Here is a 23,874-nt window from a genome sequence, read left to right as displayed (position 1 = left end):
CAGACATACACGTGTCTGATAATGGCAGATATCAATAAATATAAACAAACCTGCCAGCACATTAAATCGCCTCCATTTTTTTCCCCTCCCACACCATGCACTACGCCTGAGCAGTTCACAGATTGTGAATACTGATGATGTATCACTGATGTATATGAAAGGCATCACAGCATCTATTCCGCCCCCTCCTGTCCTCAGTGGGCTTTTGGAGAATGACCTTTGCAGGAATTTAAACAGGAACATCACATTTAAAAGTCTTTAGTCTCTTTTGCATGTACAATATGCTGACAGTGCTCAGTTTATGACCAACAAAACAACTAAGTACAGAGAAAAAAGTAAGTCCGGTCTCTGGGACATATGGCTGGTGATGAAGAGTGTGCCTCTGTGGGTTATGTAATGCTGCAGTAACTCTTCTCACTGAGGTGCGACATATCAGCCACTGATCTCACTTCAAAACCACAGCAACAGAGTAATGTTTAAAAGAAGTGGAAGCACAGTGGGAAAGGAGCCCCTGTACCAACTTTGTGAAAAACATGGCATCAAATTAAAAATGAGCATATCATTTTCTTTTAAATAAAATACGATTGTTAACATTTGACATATGTTTTGTGCTATTTTTATCCTTGGACATGGTTAGCAACAATACTCAGGTAGGCTGTGATGTTTAAACGATCAGCTGCTATGCAAAAAGATATCTACCACACTGTTATATCACCACAAGCAGCCTAAGCCAGTGGTATAAGGCACGATGGATCCATGCTTTCATGCAGTTTACACCATATTGTGACGCTATCATCCGAATATCGCAGCACAAATCAAGACTCATCAGATCAGGGAATGTTTTTCCAGTCTTCTACTGACCAGTTTTGATGAGCTCGCGTGACCTGTAGCCTCAGTGTTATGAACTTAGCTGACAGGAGTCCCATCTGGTGTGATCTTTTGTTGCCTTGGGCTTCAACATTGGATGTGTTGTGCATTCAGAGATACTCTTCTGCATACCTTGGTTGTAATGAGTGATTATTTGTCATCAAAAAGGGATTTTCAGCCAAAGAACTGACCGTCACTGTATATTTTCTATTTTTAAGACCATTTTGTATATGGTTGTGTGGGAAAATCCCCGCAGATCAGCAGATTTGCATGTTTCAAAGTCACGCACATCACCTTTGTTGCCCACTCTGATACTGGGTTTAAACAGGCTGTGATGACTTCATCTACATGCCTAAATATGATTATCTGATTAGATTAAAAGCAGTTGAACAGTTGTACCTATAAGAGTGGCCAGTGAGGTTAGGGTTAAATTTTAAATGTTATCTTTTTTTAAATTGTACTTTCACTTACCTTCTCAACTTTGAATAAATATAAATAGTTGCAAGACTTTTACTTGTAAAAGCATTTTATTTAAATTGACCGGTGTTACTCCTCCACCTTTAATGTCTAATACGGCTGCTTCACATATGTAAGCCTTGATTTAATTTCTTTATTTGTGTTTGGGGAAGATTTGGGGATGTTAGCCTGAGGTGAGGCCAGCCTTTACGAAGTTTCTGATCACATGTGTGTAGTAGCTGTCCCGGCAGTGTTGCAGCTCCTCTGGGCGGACTCTTCTATTATAACCACCGCCTCTTTCTCCAGCTGCACTGGGACAGATTTATGCTTCAGCTTTTTATTTATGAGCGCCAGTCCACCCTCCTGGACTCCGCTAGGACGGTGCGAGCGCGTCAGAGAAGTGTGAAGACGGCATGGGAAACTCCGTGTACCCGAGATGACCGATGGTTTGGTCAAAATAGTGAAGTTTTTTTGTCGCCAGAGAGGGAAACTTAAAACAAGGTTTGCTTTTGGAGTCCCACCACCCCTCCCTCCGCTCTCCCTGTAGGATTTGATTCAAAGGCGAAAACCAAGATGGCCGCCGACTCCGTGCAGGTAGGAAAAGTTGACAACTGTTGCGAAAAGTGCGCAAACTTGCTCCAGAGGTGCAGTTAGAAGTTAGCTAACAATTAAAACGCTTTAAAACGAGGCTTGCTGTGAGTTAGTCGTGTGTTAGAGGACTGCAGGGCCTCTGCTAGGTCCCAGAAGGCTGCCTGGGAATTATCCATGGATTGAGGCCTGGCACACAATTGTCCAAACTAACTTTCAAACCGGGAATTTTGTGCGAAAACCGCCGTGTTATTTAATGTAAAGGATCCTGTTGTAGTAAACGAGGTTTAGCGTTTGCGTAACCGTAAAAGCTCTTAAATAGTGGCTGTTTAAAGTAAACGTACAGGTCTTAGTTAACCTGCGTTACTTTTTTGGGAAAATAAAAGTTGCCGCCGTGTGTTTAGATACTGGCAGTGTGCAGAAAATGTGGTAAAACTAGACAAAAAAGAAAAAATGTCGTCTTTGTAAAGAAAATGCTTTGAGTTTTCTTTTCCAAGCTCGTTATAAACTGGTTGAACGTATAACCAGCGACACCACAGCAGCCAGCTTAGTGCCAACTGCAACAGTAATGCTAGTTTCTGTTTTTAAAAGAGAGGCTGGAAGTCAGTGTTACGCTCTCCTTTTTTTGTTCGGTGTGAACAGTTATGACTCACTGATTAATACAGTTTCACTCGAGTGACGTCACTCCCCCCTCCTCCTCCAAGTGCATCTTTATATCAGAAACACTGTTGAGTTGTGCGACAGCTCATCCATACAGCTCGTTGTCCGATGGCACTACTTTATGCGTGACCTCCAAAACTCGTGTTCAACTTGAAAGCTGCCTCACCTCCACGGGTGCGGGAACCTAATGCTGTATTTGTCATGTATGGATGACTCAGACCGATGAGGTGTTTAATTTGTGCATCTTAAATAATACATGCCACATGATCTAGGTAGATTATACAACACAGAATCTATACTTGTTTATACTTATTATATTTAAACATTATATTGCCTGGGAGCAGCCATGTTTGAATGCTGTACATGTGTAAGGACAGACATGTATGTAAGTTAGATTAGGCTCACAGACTAATCTTACTTTGAGGACTGGTTGATTTGTGTAATTAAAAGAGTGTAACCGTAATTTGGTTTGTACCTTTTGTTTTTCTTTAGAGCTAACGAATAACAAAAAGCAAAACCTTCACCGTAATGACTAAAACTAGATGATGTATTAATACTTCAACCAGACTTTTAACAACTCCATCACAGTAAGAGAATCGTGGACATTTGGATAATAATTTCGGTCTCTGTTTCAGAACCGTTACACCGGTTAAATTATAAGAAGATTTACTTTTACTTTCTCAAAGGTTAGCAATATAATCTGGAGTGAAATCTGACACTGCACATTTATGGTCGTGTGTGGGTGATGATGAATGATAAAAACAACAGTCGGCATAATGTAACAGGAAGGCAGTGTCAAATTTGTGTGCATGAATAAATAACAGTAGGACATGTTGGTTTCTCCGGTGCTGGGGTCTTTATCCTGTTAAAAGCCACACGTAGCTTTTAATTTTATCTTTGGCATTCTGCTAAATTTAAACACCTGCTTCTGGAAATTGGAGTCGAACTCAGCAGGGTGACAGGTGCAGGAAAGTGGTTTACCTCTCATTCAGGTTTTTTGGACACCTACTGCCTGAGGAGCTCAGAAATGACCTTTAGCTGCTGTGACGTGACATGTGAGGCGTTCCCTGCTGTTTGACTTGCTGTGGGATATGTAGACTGCTTGCGAGAAGGTTGCACTTGTAAGAGCTATCTTTATTAGCTTGTGTTGCTATTTTTGGCGGCAGCACAGAGTACAGGGCTGTGGCCAGTGCTCTGCAGCCAGCTGTGGGGGTAAGATAGACCGGGTGTCGGGTTGTAGGCTGCGATTAGGCCTCGCACAGAAATGGCAAGGGCTTGGCTTTTTTAGCACAGACTTCGATAGCGGGCTCATACTTTGCATTGTCCTTTTGTGTGAGTGGAGCTCTTGTTGTTAGACTTCTACTTCTACCTGAGGTTCAGACCAAATGTTTGCTTTTACCTCAGTTGCCTTTCATGTCCCGGAGCTCTAAAGGAGCTCATTAACAAAGGTCAACATTTGTAGGTAACCCTTGCCCTACTCATTTAAGAATATGGCACCTTTTTTGTGTGCTTTTCCTTAGACGCGCATTAAGTGGTTCCCAGCAGGACTGTTTTTGTAACATCAACTAAAATATGTATCCACAAGGTTTTCGGTACTGTTTACATTTGTTGTGAAGCCTTGGATGTTTCACAGTGCAGCCAGCAGAGCCACACTGGCAAGTTCCCTCCATTCATCATGAACTGTATGTATTGTAGCGTGAGTGGAGACATTTGCTTACAATTTCTGCTCTGCTCGTCTTTGAACTTAGTAAGTCTCGAGTTCCCGGTATGATGTCACTCCCCCTTACGGGGTGATACGTTCTAGCGTCAAAAGATGATAAGAGCAGTTAGAGGTAAAGGAGCAAGTCAGTGAGGTATTGCAGTGAGAGGAGAGCTTGGTCTTTTTCTTTTATTTGATCTCAAAATTAAAACACAGGCCCCGCGGGGTCTTCTAGCTGATTAATTTCTGCCTTATCTGATTGGCCTTTCATGGATTTCCTTGCATTGTTGAACAGTAAAATAGGCCTCTTCTGGTGTCCTCCTGCTATCGTCATTCCACATTGGGCAGATGCAGCTACAGTGCAAACAAGTTTTGCAGAGCAGCCAACTTAAGAAGAGGACTCCCCCACCCCCCTCCCAGCTGTGACCTCCATTTTACCTACGAGTCGACCAGGATATGTGCAAACTATAGTTTCCTTTAAAGACTACTTATAGAAGAGAGGCCAGGATGGGGGAAGGGAAGGAATAAGCTGATGGAAAGCCCTCATCTTACCAAGCGTGATGCGTTTTCCTTAATATTAATCTGTCAGTCATATGCCATTGACTCGATTCAGGGTTTGGTCCAGGTACATGTGGTTAGCTCCTGATGTACCTTGTGTAATGATCAATTCAGGTACATGGTGATGGTCCTAGAAATAGCTTTTAATGTGAAACAGGGGTTCAATCCTTGGAAAGGAAGTAACTGTGAAGAGAGGTGGAAAACCAGAAATGCAGCTTGGATAAAGGACAATATACCACAGTCTTGTTTGAGAATTTCTTTCTCCACCATCACTGACACACACACACACACACACACACACACACACACACACACACACACACACACACACACACACACACTGGCTGTCTATGGCAGGCACACTGCTTTCTGGTCTGCCATAGACAGCCAGCGTTGTTTTTTAACATGGGTTAATTTTAGCCACAGCCCTCTGCATGGAGTCAGATTAAGTCCCATTCTGGGCTGCTCTGACCTCACAGAGTGAGAAGCTAAGAGGGATTTGGCCATCGCTGCTCAGACGGTTTATCTTCCCTGCTGATGTCAATAGTCTGTAGGAGAAAGAAAGTGTGAAGAAGGGAAGGAAAAAAGCTGGAGAAAATCGGATCATAGTGGAGTGAATGATTGTGGCTTTGGGCAGAGCCTAGGTTGGTTACGCTCGTCTCACCTCCGTGGGAGAGGATACTATTAGCTTTATTAGACAACAGAAATCCACTGGAGTTGATGGGATGATCGTGGCTGGTCAGCAGAACGTGCGTGGACCGGTTTGTTCAATGGATCTAGAGATGGAATTGGCTGAAACCGATGAAGTTGTGGTAAGACAGAATGATCCTTTCAGCATCCTCTCATTAGCAAGTTTAAAGAGTAGTAAACCTTGAAACTGAAGATTTCTGATTAAACCTAACTACAGTTATGAGGGTGCAAATTTCGTACTGATGGGTTGAAAGCAACAAAGATTTTAACAAATCATTCTTTGTTTTCTTGAATAGAGTAAGTTAATGTCCTTCTGCTTACAGCCCAGGGGCTTTCAGGACGAGGCAGTGAGTTTCTCTCATGTTGAATCTGTTGTTTATTATTATTATTATTATTATTATTATTATTTTATTTTTTTTCCCCAAAAAATCATTCTTGGAATAATAAAGCAAAGGCCTGGCTAATATTTTGTTTATTACAATTTGGCTGCTTTAATTAATGGTTAAAATGAAATGCCGGTCGTTCATTGTTGCCATGGAGCACAATTAAAAGGTCATGCTGACAACTTCATATTTAAAATCAGGAGATATTTTTCAAGCCAAATAACTTTTGCTTGAATGACTTTATAATAAAATGTAATATGCTGATAATCAGACCTTAGATGCTCACATACTAGTGGATCATTATGCTGTACTATGACCTTCTAGAGCAGAAGTGTTCAGGAAGCGACTTCTAATCCCTCTTTAGTTAAGGTGATGGTTTTAAGGATGCAGGTCATTGGTGACTGACAGCAGCAGGGAAAACAACACGCACAGCGGCTAGCTCAAGTTCAAAACACACCACTATGCTGGGGTGATGCCAGAACACCGTGAATGGGCTGCCTGCGCCGAATTTCTGAACCCCGTGTTTTGTTAATGGATATTTTCAGTGTAGTTGATGTGACACGTTCATTTCGCATAGTAATTTTATAATGTAGAGGTGAAGGGGGGGGACCCTTTAGTGTTTGGGGGATCAGTATTGTGGTTTCTGTATTACACAAGCAAAAGATCCCCAGCTCCATCCTGGGAAAACACCCACATCCCTATGGAGTTGCTTCAGGAAAGGCATCTGGTATAAAAACTTGTCAAATCAAACATGCGGGGCTACTCGATGCGGCGGCCTCTTGTGAGTAAGAGAGCAGTTGAGAGTAGGTCTAATACAGAAAAGACTGGCAATCTCTTGGTGATGAGATCATATAAATTTGTGTCCAGGAAAACGCCTCTTTGGGCTCCAGAGCTTTGATGGTAATCAATAAATATTAAAAGCTTCAGCAAACAGGAGGATTGCATAATTGTAATATTGTCTACGCCTGTGCTGTGATGTCTGACTGAAATAGTCAGTTAAAGAAAAAGAAACTGGCTCGTGTGCTTTCTCGCTGAACAGAGGTGAAGGGTGAAATATGCTTCACTCTGCAAGTGGACTTCTTCCAGTTCTTTTCAAGGATCTTTATTTGTTGACGTGTGCATTAAAGGCTGTGAATGATTGCTATATCTAGCTACAAAATCATGAAGTTGACAAAAAAAATGAAAAATCGTAAAATTAAAAGAAGAAAACATTTGAAGTTGGGTATCAAGCATAAGATGTACTATCTTGCATCAAAAAGCCAAAAATAACAGGAAAAACACGCGGGACCTCTGACTGTACGTAGCTGTGTCATGTGACCTGCTGGCTTTACCTGGTGCATTTCCTACTGGACCTGATTTTCGTTTATTATTAAAAAGAATTCCAAGAGCTTTTGAAAGATTCTCTCTGGCTGTGCGTGTTTCTCTTGTTTGTACAGTACCTTCTAATCTCAGCACGTCTCAAACATTTCATCACTCTGAGGGGGACAGTTCTTCTGCTTTTGCTGTTAAATGCTGTTTGATGACCAACATTAAGGTGCATTACCATGATCTTCCTATGCATTAAATCTACCAGGTGTTTGTTGGCTACTTCTTATTTAAAATAAAATACAAATCCCTTCTGTCTGCTCATCAGTCATGCTTACATGTGTAGTCACCACACAAAGACCAGGAACAATTTGGATTTGGTGAATATTTGCATTCAGGGCTTCAGATTTCACATGAACTTTGCTTGTGATTGTGAGAAACTCTAACTGCTGGGCCGAAATTGTTTTTAACTCCTCCTTTGTGTTTCCATCTCGTCATGAGCGCTCATGACGAGATGGAAATCCATGCATGTTATGAAGCAACAGCTTCAGCTGTTTTGCAATTCTGCACTTTAATGCAGTGCAGATTTGTTCTCTCCTTCATAGTTTAACGTTGATAAGACCTGTTGATTAAATGCTAGTTTAAAATGCCAGTGTGCACAGTACGTGACTGACCTCTGCTTGTCCTTTCCTCCTCTTTTTTTTTTTTTTTTTTTTTTTTTTTTTTCCCTACCATCCCTTTACTCTTCTTCTTCTCCTCCCTTGCTGAACTACTCTTAATTACATTCCACATCTTCACCCTATCTGCTCTTTTGTTCCTCCTCCTCTTCCTCCTTCTCCTCCTCCAGGGGGATGCCCGGGGCCAACAGGTGGCAGAGCGTCTCGGTCTGGGACACAACCTGGACCTGTCGGACACCATGGTCCAACAAAAGCTGGATGAGATCAAGGAGCAGATCCGCCGTGAGATCCGTAAGGAACTAAAGATCAAAGAGGGTGCAGAGAACCTGCGAAAGGTAATGTCACAGATATAGTATAGTATCCGCTGTTTCCCTCAAAATGTCTAAATCTAAATATATTATGCAGTTTTTTCTATCTCTCCCTTGTCTAATAACATCACATTTATGATTAAGTTAATGGAGATGCTTTTCAAGGCTTTAAGGTGGTCTCCTCTCATTTTTCCGCCTCTCAGGTCACCACAGATAAGAAGAGCCTGGCTTACGTTGACAACATGCTGAAAAAATCTAACAAGAAGGTCGAGGAGCTTCATCAGGAGCTACAAGAACTTAACGCCCACATTGTGGTAAAAGACCCCGAAGAAGTGCTAGGTAATTACACAAGCACTAAAGGAGGGCAGGGTCAGATTCAATAGATGGTACCAAAGTAGGAAGGGGTTAATATAAGTAGTCAAATAATTAATCATCAGAAAAATAATGTTCCCACCTAAGTTTTTGTACAGCCACTTAAGTAAATGTAATAATGCCATGCAAAGATTAGCCTTCATACAATGAATATTTTCCATGTTAAACGTCCAGGAAGTCTGTCATAACTTAATAATTACAAAAGCTGCCTACATCAGGTTTACAGGGCCGAAACTCTCATTTAAGCTTTGGTAAAAACTGTAACCAAATCAATACACCCATGTGTCACCGCCATCAGATGGACAGCGTCTTTTTAAAATCAAATACCTGACGTTAAGTTTACTTTAAGCTTCACATGCAGTTTTTCATATACACACAGTGTTTGTTTAATTGTCTTATATGACCGAAAACTCGCTGAATAATTAACAGATGAAGCACTGATGAAAATAAACTGTAGCTCCAGTCCTAATTGGCTTGTTGCAAATGACAGCACAGTCCAGGAGTCATGGTCTTGGACATTTTTTTTTTTTTTTTTAAGTCTTATTATGAAGCTCTGTTTCTTTATATCTTAAAGTGTTCACATTTATTGTCGTCTTGTTTGCAGTCGTAATCGTACGCTGGCATTCTTGTTTGCAGCCAGTGTTTTTTAAAGCTAAATTCATTCTCAGCTATGAGTTTATCCAGGTCACATAAGGCAACAGGCCACTCTTCCAGTTAATGTATGTGTAGCAGTCTTATGGTTTAGCTGTAAATGCACAGCACCAAATAATTTTGTCTCTGTTGTGTCAGACGAGCACCTATGTAAACACACACAGAGCACATTCAGTGTTTGGAGGTGACTCACTCTCCAGAGGCTGACATTGTTGCATTCCACATTCCCGTGGCAGTTACAATGAGCTGTCGATTGTTCCTCTCCGAGGCTGTTGAAAGCCTGCTCCTTTGCATTTGTTGACAACAGTGGAATTTGGAGAGAGTGGACCACAGCAGCATCTGTGCATTCAGTGTGCTTTTTGTCACAGTAGCTGCCTTTTAGGGTAGCTGTTGGTGGCAAATGTCTGCGCAAATTCAGGAAGAGAAGGAATGGTATTTGTCTGCCTGTTGCCGTCACGTTGTCCCGGCTCATTTGACAATAGGAAGTTGATGAGGAGGGATTTGTGAGTGTGTGTGTGTGTGTGTATTTGTTTGCTGGAGGAGGGAAGGGAAGTTGTCTTAGTAAATGGTTATCTTAAGTGAAAATAAATTTAGCCTGACTCTGCGACCTATCTGGTGAATAAGGGCTTTCTTTTTAAGTGACGCGAGGCCAGTGGAATGTCGCTGGCCATCGCAAAAACGGCCAAGAGGGACTGAGCGCAGTTCAGCTCCTTAGACACGAGACAGCTTCTTGAAATATGTTCAGCTCTTGTTCCCTGAATTAGCAGGAAGGAGTTGCTCTGTCTCTCCGAGCAGCCCAGAATGTGTTTCTGTTCCAGGAGAAAGTTGAGGGGGCTCTGGTTATTCTCCGCCACTCAGCTGAGGAGGCCAGAAATGGACTGACTCGCACTCAGGCGCTTTGTGTGAGCAGCAGGGGACACCAGTCAGGTCCTTCTGTCACATATGATCTCATTCATAAAGAAAGCTAACCCCGACATCGTCTGTTATTAAGTCTCAATCTGTTTGTCTACCGCTCATCACACACAGGTTTAAGGTTCCCACTCACGATGTACTAGTTTAGACGGTGTAAGCATGTCTCATTGCCTTCTCATCAGATGCAGATGGGGTTAATCTGAGGGAGGGTTCCCCTTGTCGATTGTCCAGCAGTGACATCAGCCCTGCAGCTATCTTGTCCTACGGCCCAGCAGGGACTGGATCACTCTTGGAAGAGGCGGGGGTTGTAGTCCTTAAATTCTTGGCTCAATGCGACCTCAGCCAAACCGCACCCCCAGGCGAAGAGGAAAGCCCCAGACATGTACTAGATGACACAAGCAGCACTTCTGCATGTGTCTTTTTAAATAGATGTCCTGTGACAGTTTTGCCCCGAGCACCTCTAAAATTCTCACCTTGCTCCACAGGCTTTTCTGCAAATACTCTGCTTTTCTTGTCTAGCCCTACCTCTTCAAGTGTGTCACCATATCAAAGCGTTACCCTGGAAGGACTAGCATCCTCCCCTCCTCCACATTAACAGAAAACTCAGCAGTGAAGCGCTCTTTCAGCTTATTAAGTCTCATTAGATGAATCATTTAGACTTTTAGTTCAAAGAATAAGTTACTTCCTTTTTGCCCGTATCCCGCAGGTGCTCAAAGGAATCGTTAGAGGGTGTTTTGATGAAGCATTCGGACTGAATGAATCACAGACCTGCCTGCTGGTTATTGTTATCTGCATCTGGCTTTGTCTCAGAGTACAACGCCGTTTCTTTGCCAGTGTTATTTTGGGTCTTGACACCTTCAGTGAACTGTTGGTCTTTGGTTATGTCATGTGACATGTTTTGTGTCTTTGGATTTGGAAAACTCACTAAAAAACAGAGCTGAGCTTAAAGGCTAGAAGTTAAATACATAATGAAGAGTACCATGTTAAAGGACCTTGCAACAGATTGGAAGGGTTCATGCTTCAGATGTGGGCTCACTTAAAGAATGCTCTGACTCTTTTCTAAGACTACTAGCTTTATGAAAACATAGCTTCTGAAACTCAACTTGCAAGTCAAGTCAGGAGAAGTCGGGCAGGTTTTTTTGCCCACCTCACCCGTGTGTGTGTGTGTGTGTGTGTGTGTGTGTGTGAGAGTGAATGTTCTGCTCTGCTTTCAGCTGCAATGATCAGCTTGGAGAGGGTTTTTTATTTTTATTTTATTTATTTATTTTTTACCTGCACCTTTCAAGTTCAGACTTGACCAAAAAACACAACAAAACAGTGAACCTATCCACCAGGTCTGTGGTCCATCTCTGAAAGTAGACGACAGTGGGTTTAAGTATCTCTGTGTGTTTGCCTGTGTGCATTTATGTGTAAAAGGAAAAACAATTAAATGTCTACAGATCTATGGACAGATTATTGTTTAGTCTTTGCAGCCTGTGGGATCTGGACATGGATCATTTTTAAGAGTTGATATTCTGTTGCATGTATCTTTTTTGGGTTTACTTTGTCTTTGCATAAACAGTATAGGCACTAGTACTGGCAATCATCTGCATGTTCACACTTGTGTGTTGTTCCTTTTTTTTTTTTTTTAAATGCGTACAATAGAGACGGCCGCAGGGGTTTCCCTGTGCTGTTGGAACAGCGCAGACTTCAGGAGAGAGTCAATGAGCTGAGATCAGAAATGACAGCCTTTCATATTACAACTCCTGAATACCAAAGCATTAAAGCCAAACTCAGACTGAATAGTTGTGGCTTCACATTTGAAGGATTTCCGTTCTGAGCAAAAACTTGTTTGAAAAATCCACGAAGCTTAGCTGACAATAGATTTCTTAATCCTAATGTTGTTGACTTCTGTAGTAGTTTTTGTGCTGAGTCAAGCATTGTGCTAACAAACCTCATCAAGTCATAAACAGCACACCCTTCTGAGCATGTAAAGTGTCCACTGAAGTTGCAACAGGACACGCTTTATAAGCAGTTTATCAATCCTTTTGCAGAGCTGCAGGATTGTTTAGCTTAATAAAAAATGGCGCACACATGCTCCGTTAATATTTGTAGCCTCTGCATATTTGTGCCAAATGTAACATGCTTTATGTAATGTCTACAATTGTTTCCAGATGGCCATAAGATGCTAACTTTTTTTTCTTTCCTCTTCCTTTACCCAGAATGCCCTTTAACACCAGGTACCCCTAACAGCGAAGCAAGAATGTGCACCAGCAGCAACCGACTGGCGGCCTTAAAACGGCAGGTTGACATTGAGCTAAAAGTCAAACAGGGCGCCGAGAACATGATTCAGATGTACTCCAACGGGTCCTCCAAGGTAGGCGAAGGGTTACCCGGAGATTCAGGCTTGCTCTGGTTCACGTCGGACACATTCTGATGATACTTTATTTAATGAATAGATTCACTTCTACATAGCTGACTGCTTCTTCTGTTTTAGTCTTTGTTCAGTAAAAATAACAATGCTGAGATCTGGAAGCACAATATTAGCCACAGTTATGTACAAACGATGATGTTGCTGGGTGGTAACATTATTACCTCAAACTAAACATATTATGTGTTTATACAGTCAACAGACACACTTCAAACCAGTTGGCATAGTGCCGTTTTGAGCTGTGTGGGTTCAGCCTGAACCTCATTTAAATTCAACAACTTAAAAACAAAATTTTCTCCTCCTGGCACCTTAAAGAAAGCAAGTAAGCAAAAACACCACCTGTAACTGCAGTAGGAGTGTTTTTGTCATCTCAATCCGGGTGATTTGGATGGCAAATGATTGTGATTCTTTACGGTTTAAAAAAGATGACATATCTTTACTACTTTGGAAAACGAATAAAATGCAGCGGTACAGATTCAGCGTTATAGCCGTCTTCTTGTGAGCTGTCAGCATTTCAGTAGATTGCTTTCCCACCACCACCAAGTGGCTCACTGCCATGATAACAATAGGACCAATTTTCCTGTGAAATTTGTGATTATCACTGATCTGTTAGTTTTCACATATTTGCATGTAATTGTGTATTTACTCAGAAAATGACAGCGCGAAGTGTGTCTGCCTTACCTGGACTTGAGCATGCTTCATCACAGTGATGAATGAATTTACTTAAGGGGCTCACTACTATTAATTAAGCTAGATTTGTACTTGCAGAACCAAGGATTTTTTTTAAAAGTCATTATGAACAAATGATGAGGCTTGCTGGTTAATCTGAGTATCTGATTTGACCTTTTCCAAAACACTACTTAGTGTAATTTTTGTACCGCAGGTTGTCAGTTTCCAGACTCATAATCACAAGTGCTTAGACTACTTAAGGTAAAGTCTTTGCAGAGAGGTGCTGTGAGCATAATCGCATGTTAACTGGAGCCGGCTGGCCTGTTGCCATTATGAATACCAGGCTGCTGCATGGCAGGTTTGCTTTTATAGCTTCACTGTAGGGGAGGAGGAAACGGGAGAAGGCGCTGACACATACTGTGTGTCATATGCACTGCTGTTTGTTCACAAAGCTCTGTTGGTCCTTGTGTGTCCTCGAGTCCTCAGAGTCAGGGAGGACTATAATTTAGTTGGGAGGTGTGCGTTAAGTCACGAAGACCGGTAATAACAGCCGAGAGCCTCTCGTGTTAAGCTCGGCCCTTGTATCCGTCAGTAGTAATTCAAGCCGGTGTGTAGTAGATGGTTTGGTGTAGTCTGGGGTTTCTGGATTGAATTGGAATCATTGGCAAACCCCAAAGAGGTTTTAAGCCGAGTCGAAGGAACTGTAATAACATTATTTCTAACATTTATTTTTTGTTTTTTTGGGGTTTTATTTCCTTAACAAAAACAGACATGGAGCCTTTGGTTTCATGAAACATGCACACGACTCATTTTGTGTGTGTGTGTGTCTCTCAAAATCATCCTAACCTGACAGAGTGTGCGCTGCGCTAGCGTACTGCCACTCCCTGGTTTCTCTAAGGAGACACGTTTGCCTAGAGGTGTACCATGCAAAGAGTGGTGGAACTGCTGTCAGAGTGACGCTTAGACTCGAATTCACAGCTGAAGAAAGTGACACAAAAGTGTGTTGAGTTTGAAGCTTGAAAGAGCCGAGTTCTCAGGAGTGACAGTGTGTTAGAAATATAAAGGTTGTAGTGTCCGGTAGCAGGTGGAGACCAAGGACCACCTGATCTGTCCATCCAAGATGAGTGGCCCACTGCAATCGTAACTGGGAATAACTGCAAAAATGCTGGAATGTAGTGTGATGATAGGTTATTGCCTTTTTAACCAGTGTGTGGCTCTATTAATGTAATTTAGGTAAACTGTGTGAATACTTTTATTTTATTTATATTTTTTATTTGATGAGAGCTGCGTCTTTGTTCATAAACTCTGCTTGAGGCAGTTCTACATTTGTAATGAAGCAAACTGAGGTTAAGGATATTTTGAGGAATCTCAGATTTGTGTGTGAATCATGTGGTTTAACTTTGAGTTTGTGAGTACCAACTGTTTGTGAATGAGGCCCCTTGCTTTTACTGTACATAGACAATGTCATGTAATCACCACCCACCAAAAACCGAAAACTCTTCTGCTTTGAAATGATATAATTTAGCTTTTTATTGCAGGATATTGTTAATAAAACTGTTTTGGTGGAGGACACTTGAAATTCTGGTGAGTGTAGTTTGAAAACTGTAATGCAATAAGCATTAAGGGAGCTGTAAATTGATTTGCATTGTCTGGCTTGCTGGGGCGGGTGTAAGCGACCTTTCCCTGTCAGACCGACGGAGGCACCTTCCAGTTGGAACTATTCCTCTCCTGATGTCAGAGAGGAAGTGCCTGTTGAACGGAGGCCTTTCCTGCAAGCGCAGATATCAACAACCAGGATTTAAACTTAACAGGAATTTGGGGTGGAGTTTGCTTACTCCAATGTGTGTTTGCACGTAGGAAAGGTTCAGCAAACACAGCAGTGCACACATTTTTTTTTTTTTCTTTGGTGAATAAGATTTTCCATGTTGTCATTTAGACTTCAAGTCCAATTAACGGCACGAACGGGTGTCTGGGCTTTTTGTGTTACATGCAACAAAACAGAACACGTGCAGAGGGATTAGGTGCATTTAGACAAAATGTTATTGAATCCTCTGATTTGGTCATCAATGGTCTGTAGAGATAAAATACCTCCCTAATGAGCGGTGATGGTTTAGTTTCCAATTTTACTCACAGGATCGTAAGTTGCTAGCAGCCGCTCAGCAGATGCTTCAGGACAGCAAGACGAAGATTGAGTTCATCAGGATGCAGATCCTCAAGGCCAGCCAGGCCAGCGAGCTGAGCTTTGAGAACAATGATGTGATGGGTGAGCCTTCCCTTCCTTCAGAGCTTTTTTTTTTTTTCTGAGGAGATTAAAACAGAAAGACAGAAACAGTGGTTATAAATCCGATGTCATCAGAGTGAATGATTTAAGTGTGACCTTGTACTCCAGAAAAGCCCATCATCAGCCCTTTAGATCTGCGGGTGGAGGAGCTGTGTCACCATGCCAAGATAGAGGCTGCGGTAGCCGAGGGAGCCAAGAATGTCATGAAACTTCTGGGCTCTGGAAAAGTCACAGAAAAGAGGGCACATTCAGAGGTAGGCTGTGTAAAACTGGACAACAAGTCAAAATCTGTCACTTTTGAGATCATGCAATCTTAGACTTGAGATGAAATGGATCTCTGGACTGCTGTAGTAAAATAATTTCCTTTCAATCTGTCTTAATTCGCTGCCTTATCCTCTTCCTTTCCTTTCAGGCCCAGGCTCGTTTCAATGAGTCCAGTCAAAAGCTTGACCTTTTGCGATATTCTTTGGAGCAACGCCTCGCTGAGTTGCCTAAAAACCATCCTCGCAGCAACAGCATCATAGAAGAGCTGTCCCTGCTGTCGTCACCAGCCCTCAGTCCCAGATCCAGTATCATCTTCCCACAGTACAGCACCGTGACCAAGCCTGCAGCACTCACAGGTAACTGGACTATTGAGCTGTTCCTAATCACTAACAGTGCAAATATGACTCTGTTTCTAAAGGTGGTCTATTGGTTTTTGTTTGTTTCTTTACCCTTTAATTTAAAGTTGTATCCACTTTTAAGTATACTGAGCTGATCTGTGTGGACTGGTTTTTATTTTTGGTTGTAATACAGTGTGTACTTTTTGCTGTTGAATCAAAAAAAGAAGATGGATTATTAGACAATCAGATCTGGTTGGTTGGTTGGTTGATTAGTTGTTTTTTTTCCCCCCTAGTTATTTGGAGGTGCACAAATTATAGTCCAGTTTAGGAGCAGACAGTAAACTGGGCTAGCTCATTATACCAGTACATGGTGTCACTTGAAGTAACCTGAAGTGGGAACAAATTTGTGCAGGAGCAATTGTATAACACGTGTGTCCTGTCCTCGCTCACCTCCAGGCACATTAGATGTCAGGCTAATGGGCTGTCAGGATCTACTGGAAAATGTCCCAGGTCGTTCCAAAGCTGCATCTGTCCCGCTGCCTGGCTGGAGCCCCAGCGAGACCCGCTCGTCCTTCATCAGCCGAGCAAACCGAAACCGCGGCGTGAGCTCAAGGAACTTAACCAAGAGCGAGGAACTCTCCAGTAAGTACATCTGATCTCGTACACAAAATAATTACCGAAAGATGAACTGTGATATTGTGCTGATTCACAAACAAATGATCTGTTTACTTAAAGTGTGGGCATGACCCAGAGCAAGTCACACCTGAAACTATAATATGGGTGAAGTGAAGCAACTGCCTGTTTAATACCAACGGGGATAGAATTGGGGTTTTGTTAATAGCTCAGTGCTTTTTCCTCAGATGAGATCAGTGCAGTGTTGAAGCTGGACAACACAGTGGTAGGACAGACGAGCTGGAAACCAGTCAGCAATCAGGCATGGGACCAGAAGTTTACATTGGAGCTGGACCGGGTAACACACACATTTCCACCCTTGAACTACACCTGCGCTGTTGACTCTGTGTTTATACAGCACGGACGCTGAGTTTCACATCTTTGCGTTGCAGTCCCGGGAGCTGGAGATCGCTGTGTACTGGCGGGACTGGCGTTCACTCTGTGCTGTCAAGTTTCTGCGGCTGGAGGACTTCCTGGACAACCAACGTCATGGAATGTGTCTGTACCTGGAGCCACAGGGAATGCTGTTTGCTGAGGTATACAAACACCATTTCAGTTTAATTCCATAAAAGGGGGATAAGTAGTTGTAACTGTCGGCATATTTTAGTAATCTAAAAATTGAAAAAAGTAATTTAAGTAGTAAATTAGCTTTGAATGGTCACAATTAAACATTATCTGGTAGGACATGTATGGATAGACATACTTACTTGTACTTATAGGAAATAAAATTGGAAACATGGTGAAGTGTGTCAGTTGGTGATCTTTTTGCTTATAAAAGCTCACTTTTAAACTTGAAAAAAAATTGTAAATTATAAGAAATAAATACTCTGAGAAGACCTAGACTGGAATCTTGGTAAAGTCTGTCCACAGAAGAATATTTCAAACGTATTGTGGAGATGTCCAACTCCATGTTTTTTTTGTTTTTGTTTTTTCATCGTCTTTATTAGAGCAGTTTCATCACTGGGTTCATCCACTGTCTGAAACAAGCTCCAAAACAACAAGTTTTTAGCTTCTCTGCCTTTAAGCCAGCTTTCTTCTGATTGGTTGCCCCTTGTAAAGAGAAGGTTTAAGCAGCAGGTGGGTGGGGCTTCTGCACTCGCACTCAGTCAGCTGTTATTGAGGGTATCTCCTCGATATCAAACAGATCCAGGAGTACAAAAAACTTGCCAATAAAATGATATCTGGAGCAGCCTGAAGGTTGAGTTCTGAAATAACAACGTGCCGTAAACTAAGTGTGATTGTTAAGCTTTTGTTGCAAGACGGGGTTTAAATAATCGCTCACAGATAAAAACAAACTAATGACAGTCACTTGCCTCAAACAGTGTCTGCATCAGAAGTGTAGTTTAATAGATGTTGTGTGTAAAATTACTCATGCATTAAACTTAAAATAAAATCAGAAGGTTTTACTGTTGGATGTAAGATTGTAAGATTAGATGTGGAGCTTTTTCAGTGTGATCTAATCCTGACAGAAATCTGTAAAGTGTTACGGGTGTGCATGATTTGGCACACGTTTGTGTTAGTTTCTAGTCTTGCGACAGCGTGTCCTATGCTTGTGCATAACTACAGACATGTGTATTTGCACAGGAGTAAAGAATGCACAGGAAACAGATATTTTGTTTTGTGAAATTACTTTTTTATTTCTCTGTTTTCAGGTAACATTTTTCAACCCTGTCATAGAGAGACGACCAAAGTTGCAAAGACAAAAGAAGATTTTCTCCAAACAGCAAGGTGAGTCGCTGCTGTGAAGCCATCATGTTCTTATTTCTAAGGCAGCAGTGATGGATTCTTGGTTGACTTGCGTGTTTAAATATATTCAGTGATTCTCCAGTGTTCATACATTTACTAAGTACTGTATGTAATTTCCTCGGATCCCTTACTTATTTGGTTGCATATTCCTGATTCTCTTCTTCCATTATTCATTTTTTCCTTACAGTCTTTTTCCTGTCTTTTACTCTTTGTCAGGTAAAACTTTTCTGCGAGCCCCTCAGATGAACATCAACATCGCCACCTGGGGCCGTCTGGTTAGAAGAGCCATACCAACCGTCAGCACAAACTCCTTCAGCCCACAGGCGGCTGAGACTGGATCCAGCAGCCTGCCTGGTTCACCCACACCCAGCAGGTACACAGCCATACAGCAACCACAGACTGTATAGAAAAGATGTGTATAGCCACTGTGACATCTGCAATTTTAATTTTGATCTCTGCCTTCTTGTAGGGTGCTAAGTAATTAACTAATGCTAGAAAACTTGTTTAGCATCTGCATAGCTCCATAAAGTGTATGGCTGCATTGCAAAGATTTTTACTCGCATGTAAACATGCATTTTAATGCTGTAGTGTTTGCCATTTTACATGAGTGTCTATGGGCACAGCTGCTCGGTAAGAAGAACTTTCACCACTGCTGTACTTCTGTCCCTTACACAGCGACCCGCTGGTGACCAAGCTGGACTTCGACAAAGAGCCCACTCCAGGGCCCAAACGTTACTCCATACCCGATGACATCCGAGAACCACAAGTGCATCACAGCGTTTCTGACAAGGGGGAAGTACAGGTATGGTTTTGTTTAAGGAATTACAAGAAGTGGTGATAAGACGCATGCGAGCTGATACAATCACAGATGCAGTCATGCTGAGCTCTCTGAGAATCTCCTGTGTGTAAAAGTCCACCATGCTGGGCCTCATTCCTGTCAGCTGGAAGGAAGTGTGTTGTTGCCAAACAAGTGAAATTTAATTTAAAAAATTAAAAAAAAGGAAGGAAATATTAGATTGTTACGCACTGAGAGAAATGATTTTTGAATTATGTTTTGTTAGTTAGATTCTTTAATAGAAAACCTTTATTTCTCCAACGTTAGTTTTCATCTACAGAGAAACACTAAAGACTAAATTTAAAGTCACAACAAATAGGTGACCAGCACTGTTTTCATATTTACCCTGTGTGTCTCTTTCTGTTCTCCTGTGTTTCCTCTCCGCAGGATGCACTCGCCTCATTTGACTTCCTCAACAAGAGAATCAGCACGGTGATGAAGCCAGATATGGATGGAGTGGTGCACCATGAGTTCCAGCATCCAGACCTGGAGCTTACAGCCATTCAGAAAGACACAGAGATAAGGTAAGGAGGGTCACTGCTTGCCATGTATATGCTACTTTAAAGCTTTGAATTGGTTTCCTTCAAATAAAAACGACTTACTACTCAAAACAAATTACACTGGGTTAAACACTGCCCCCTGGCTTTGGCTCCAAGTCACTGAATTTTCATGGTGGTGTCTCTTTCCTTGTTTTGTTTTGTTTTGCTGTAACTTTAAAGTTTAATGCAGGTTGGTTTGGAGTGAGTGAGTACACTGATGTATGCACTGGTCTCCTTCTAGGGAAGAAGAGCCGTTCCAATTCAGTCTCCAAGACTTTAAATGCGTGGCAGTCCTTGGACGGGGTCACTTTGGAAAGGTACTTTGAATAAAAATGCTGCTGATGATTATCTTCTTGACATTTCTACTATATTAAGAATGTTTAGTCAATTTAAAAAAAAAAATAAAAAATGTTTGCCATAAATTTTCTGTGGACTGAATAACTTTTAGTAGACAAATCAAGCAGGAAAAAACTGAAGTGTTCATCTCCTCCACAGGTGCTTTTAGCAGAATACAAAAGCACTGGAGAGATGTTTGCCATCAAAGCTCTAAAGAAAGGAGACATTGTGGCTCGCGATGAGGTCGACAGGTACTCACTTAAAGCTCTTTCACAAACCCCCCACTGTCAGGTCACTTCGGTGTAATGTGGTGACTCAGCTTCCTCCTCTCTTTGCCAGTCTGATGTGCGAGAAGAGGATCTTTGAAACGGTCAACAGCGTCCGTCACCCGTTCCTGGTCAACCTGTTTGCGTGTTTCCAGACGCAGGAGCACGTTTGCTTTGTGATGGAGTACGCGGCTGGAGGCGACCTGATGATGCACATCCACGCTGATGTTTTCTCTGAGCCCAGGGCTGTGTGAGTGTCTTGTTAACGTGTGGGCAGGACCACAAACTCTCACAGCGGCACGTCGTCTAAATCTGTGTTTTTTTTGTACCTTTTTGCAGGTTTTATGCAGCCTGCGTTGTTTTGGGATTACAGTTTTTACATGACCATAAGATTGTGTACAGGTAAGGCCTGAGAAATTTAAAGTAATACTTCAATTCAAAGTCAGGGTCCCGAAAGTTATTTTTGCTCTCATTGCAATTTTCAGAGATTTGAAGCTAGATAACCTGCTCCTGGATACAGAGGGCTATGTAAAGATTGCTGACTTTGGGCTTTGCAAAGAAGGTAAATGGATGATGATGTCAAATTGAAACTTTGAGAGTTATTGAAAGCATAACCCTGTGGTAGATTGTTCACTCCTGTGCTGTAAGATCTTCAGAGAAGCAGAGTTATGAACTTGCTCCATCAGTTGTTGGAGGTACACATGTAGATTTGTTTTGGAGTGATGGACGTGCTCTGTGCTGCCTTCAGGAATGGGTTTCAGGGATCGCACCAGCACGTTTTGTGGCACACCAGAGTTTTTAGCTCCGGAGGTGTTAACTGAAACGTCGTACACCCGCGCCGTGGACTGGTGGGGCCTGGGCGTCCTCATCTTTGAGATGCTGGTTGGAGAGGTGAGCATGTGTTTCGTCAAGATGTCAAGAATCCATCATTTATTTCTTGAATATGTTCCTTACATCAGGTTTTTTTGTTTTTTTTTTTTTTCTCCTTGGCACGTCTCTCTTTCAGTCACCCTTCCCCGGTGATGATGAAGAGGAGGTATTTGACAGTATTGTCAACGATGAAGTCCGCTATCCACGGTTCCTCTCAACTGAGGCCATCTCCATCATGAGGAGGGTGTGTAGACAGACAAGAAACGGTCTCTTTGTGCTCCTGGGTGTAAACTTTAACATTATATTTTTTGTCTTTGTGCTCAGCTTTTGAGGAGGAGCCCAGAAAGACGGCTGGGAGCAGGAGAAAAGGATGCAGAGGAGGTTAAGAAACATCTCTTCTTCAGGGTAAGAGGCGCAAAGAGAAAGTTATCACTGTGGTAATCAAAGAAAAGAACGCTGTTGTTACCCACTTGCTCTCTGTCTTTATTGATAGACCATCGATTGGACCGGGCTTTTGGCCAAGAAGGTGAAGCCGCCGTTCGTCCCGACCATCCTGGGCTCCAGTGACGTCAGCAACTTCGACGATGAATTTACCTCAGAGGCTCCGATCTTAACCCCGCCCAGGGAACCCCGAGTGCTGAACTCCGAGGAGCAGAACCTGTTCTCTGACTTTGATTACATCGCTGACTGGTGTTAGCTCCGCCTGAATCACACACATACACACACACACACACACACATACACATACACACACACACACTGTGAACCAAGCACAGCAATGACTGTAGATCCCATTTTTTTGTTTGTTTGTTTTTTAAATCCTTAAACAAGAACAGACAAACTCTTCCCTGCCCCTCATGTTTGGGGAGGAGCTTTCGGGCAGAACTGTGTGCCATTGAGAAGAAAGTCCAGATGCCTCCTGAGGACACACACTTACTACTTCTTTTTTTTTTATATCCACATGAAGAACTTTTCTTTTTTTTTTTTTAAAGGAGAGGGGAAAAAGAATGAATTCTGTTGTTGGAGAGTGAAGCAGGCGGGATGTCCTCCTGTACAGACTGCCATCGTGTCCGTTGTCTGACCACTGAGAATGTTTTCCACATGAACTCTGAGAAAACGGCAACATCACAGTCATGCTATTTAGAGTCACTGTTTTCAATTTTTTTTGATCTGTACAGATAATATTCAGTCGTATATTTTATTGTTTTGTTTTGTTTTGGTTTTTTCGTTAGTCTCGAAGCCCTCGCCGTACCTTATCTCACTGTAAAGTTCTGCAGCAATCGCATCTGAAAGTGGCGCTCATTGAATTTGAAGTGCTTAAAGCATCGTCACTGAATAGTCAACAACAACAAAACATCTTGACGACTACTACTACTACTGCTTCTTGACTTGAAAACAAGTAAGAGTATTCACTACATATTCTTTTGGGTCTAGCGGTCCAGTTTACCTCCTTTTCCTCCCAGCGTGTCCACCTGAAGCTTCCATGTCTTACACACCGCCCAAACTGGTAAATGAATTACTGTTTATTTTGAGCCGAGTTCATTAAAATGCCCTTTGGCTGGGGAAAAAAATGATGAAAAACACTAAAATTATCTTGTCTGGTGCCCTCTAGTGGCCTCGCTGCTTTTAGTGACCAGCTGTGGAGTTGATACAGTATCCAGTCGAGCATCACGATCAAACCATAACATTATATGACCGCTGGTTTTGCGCTTTGATTCCTTCATGTCCTTACAGAACAACCATGTGTTGGACTTGACTTCTTCTTTCTTTTACCTCAGTAAAGACACTAAAGCGTCTCGCCCAGTTACAGCTACCGAAACCAAACTCATCCTGTCCTCCTCGGGAGTAGCAGAGGAGCGGCTCTCTGTAGTTTAAACAATCTGACACACTGAAAGTTTACATAAAGGCAGATTTAATGAGGTGGTTTTGTGCAGAAGTCGGTGTCCTCAGCTGTTGCTTTGGAAATGAGGCTACAAAGCTCATAGTAACTTCAGGTCTCCATCCAGAAGCCATTTGAAAGCTTCCTGTTGTTCAGGTTACATGTTGTAGCTGACATAGGGGGCACGGCACTCTGTTAGTGTGGCTGTTCTGTATAAACTGACTCAAATGTTGCAGACCTGTTTATGAATCACTACAGGGGGAGGGCAGGGTATATTTTATATAAATATATATACATACTGTATGTATACAATTAAGCTGAAAGCACTAATTTTATCAATAGTTTTTAATTATCAATGTTTCTTAATGAAAATAGATTGTACAAAGTGTTTGTTTTTTATTCTTTTGCTTGTGCATGTTGTTGCCAGAACAGATGAACTTTATGGATGGTACACCAAGTACTCACAGCAGTTGCTCTTCATCCTCCGGTGTAAAAAAACAAAGAAAATCAAAGGCATTGTTGCAGTCATTGTTTGTTGCCCATCACGAATGCACAAATTAAACATTTGTAACAGTGACTTTGTTTCTGGTTTTCCCATCACCTCTGGAAGTTTGAGGTCATCTCCACATACACAGAAAGTTTA

The 23,874-nt window shown here is 42.0% G+C and overlaps 1 protein-coding gene across 2 annotated transcripts; it reads left to right on the top strand.

Moving 5' to 3' along the window:
- The first annotated feature begins 1,632 nt into the window (after positions 1 to 1,632).
- Positions 1,633 to 23,808, top strand: pkn2a (protein kinase N2a). Of its 2 annotated transcripts, none has more exons than XM_085256033.1 (23): positions 1,633 to 1,917; positions 8,054 to 8,218; positions 8,395 to 8,530; positions 12,328 to 12,482; positions 15,339 to 15,468; positions 15,595 to 15,740; positions 15,899 to 16,106; positions 16,545 to 16,730; positions 16,949 to 17,058; positions 17,153 to 17,296; positions 18,413 to 18,488; positions 18,723 to 18,879; positions 19,182 to 19,308; positions 19,729 to 19,865; positions 20,122 to 20,197; positions 20,376 to 20,467; positions 20,556 to 20,732; positions 20,822 to 20,884; positions 20,968 to 21,044; positions 21,231 to 21,373; positions 21,489 to 21,596; positions 21,677 to 21,757; positions 21,846 to 23,808. In XM_085256033.1, the coding sequence occupies exons 1-23, from the start codon at positions 1,897 to 1,899 to the stop codon at positions 22,047 to 22,049; spliced, it is 2,919 nt and encodes a 972-aa protein (XP_085112159.1). In that variant the 5' UTR covers positions 1,633 to 1,896; the 3' UTR covers positions 22,050 to 23,808. The 2 variants fall into 2 exon arrangements, with proteins under 2 accessions (XP_085112159.1, XP_085112158.1); XM_085256032.1 differs by lacking the exon at positions 1,633 to 1,917 and adding an exon at positions 5,331 to 5,640.
- Positions 23,809 to 23,874: the final 66 nt, after the last annotated feature.

The sequence above is a fragment of the Mchenga conophoros genome, linkage group LG18 (genome assembly GCF_057382185.1).
Source record: "Mchenga conophoros isolate Kocher_MC1m ecotype Shallow Benthic linkage group LG18, M_conophoros_male_GT1.1, whole genome shotgun sequence".
Taxonomy (NCBI): domain Eukaryota; kingdom Metazoa; phylum Chordata; class Actinopteri; order Cichliformes; family Cichlidae; genus Mchenga; species Mchenga conophoros.
The sequence above is the reverse complement of the archived record's forward strand: the minus strand, read 5'-3'. Positions and strand labels throughout refer to the sequence as shown.

Excerpts from the sequence above, each read along its gene's own strand:
- pkn2a (XM_085256032.1), top strand. The coding sequence starts at position 5,554 with ATGATCGTGGCTGGTCAGCAGAACGTGCGTGGACCGGTTTGTTCAATG. Across the intron at positions 15,469-15,594 it reads TGAGAACAATGATGTGATGG|AAAAGCCCATCATCAGCCCT; the intron begins GTGAGCCTTCCC and ends CTTGTACTCCAG. Across the intron at positions 21,758-21,845 it reads AGAAACATCTCTTCTTCAGG|ACCATCGATTGGACCGGGCT; the intron begins GTAAGAGGCGCA and ends CTTTATTGATAG.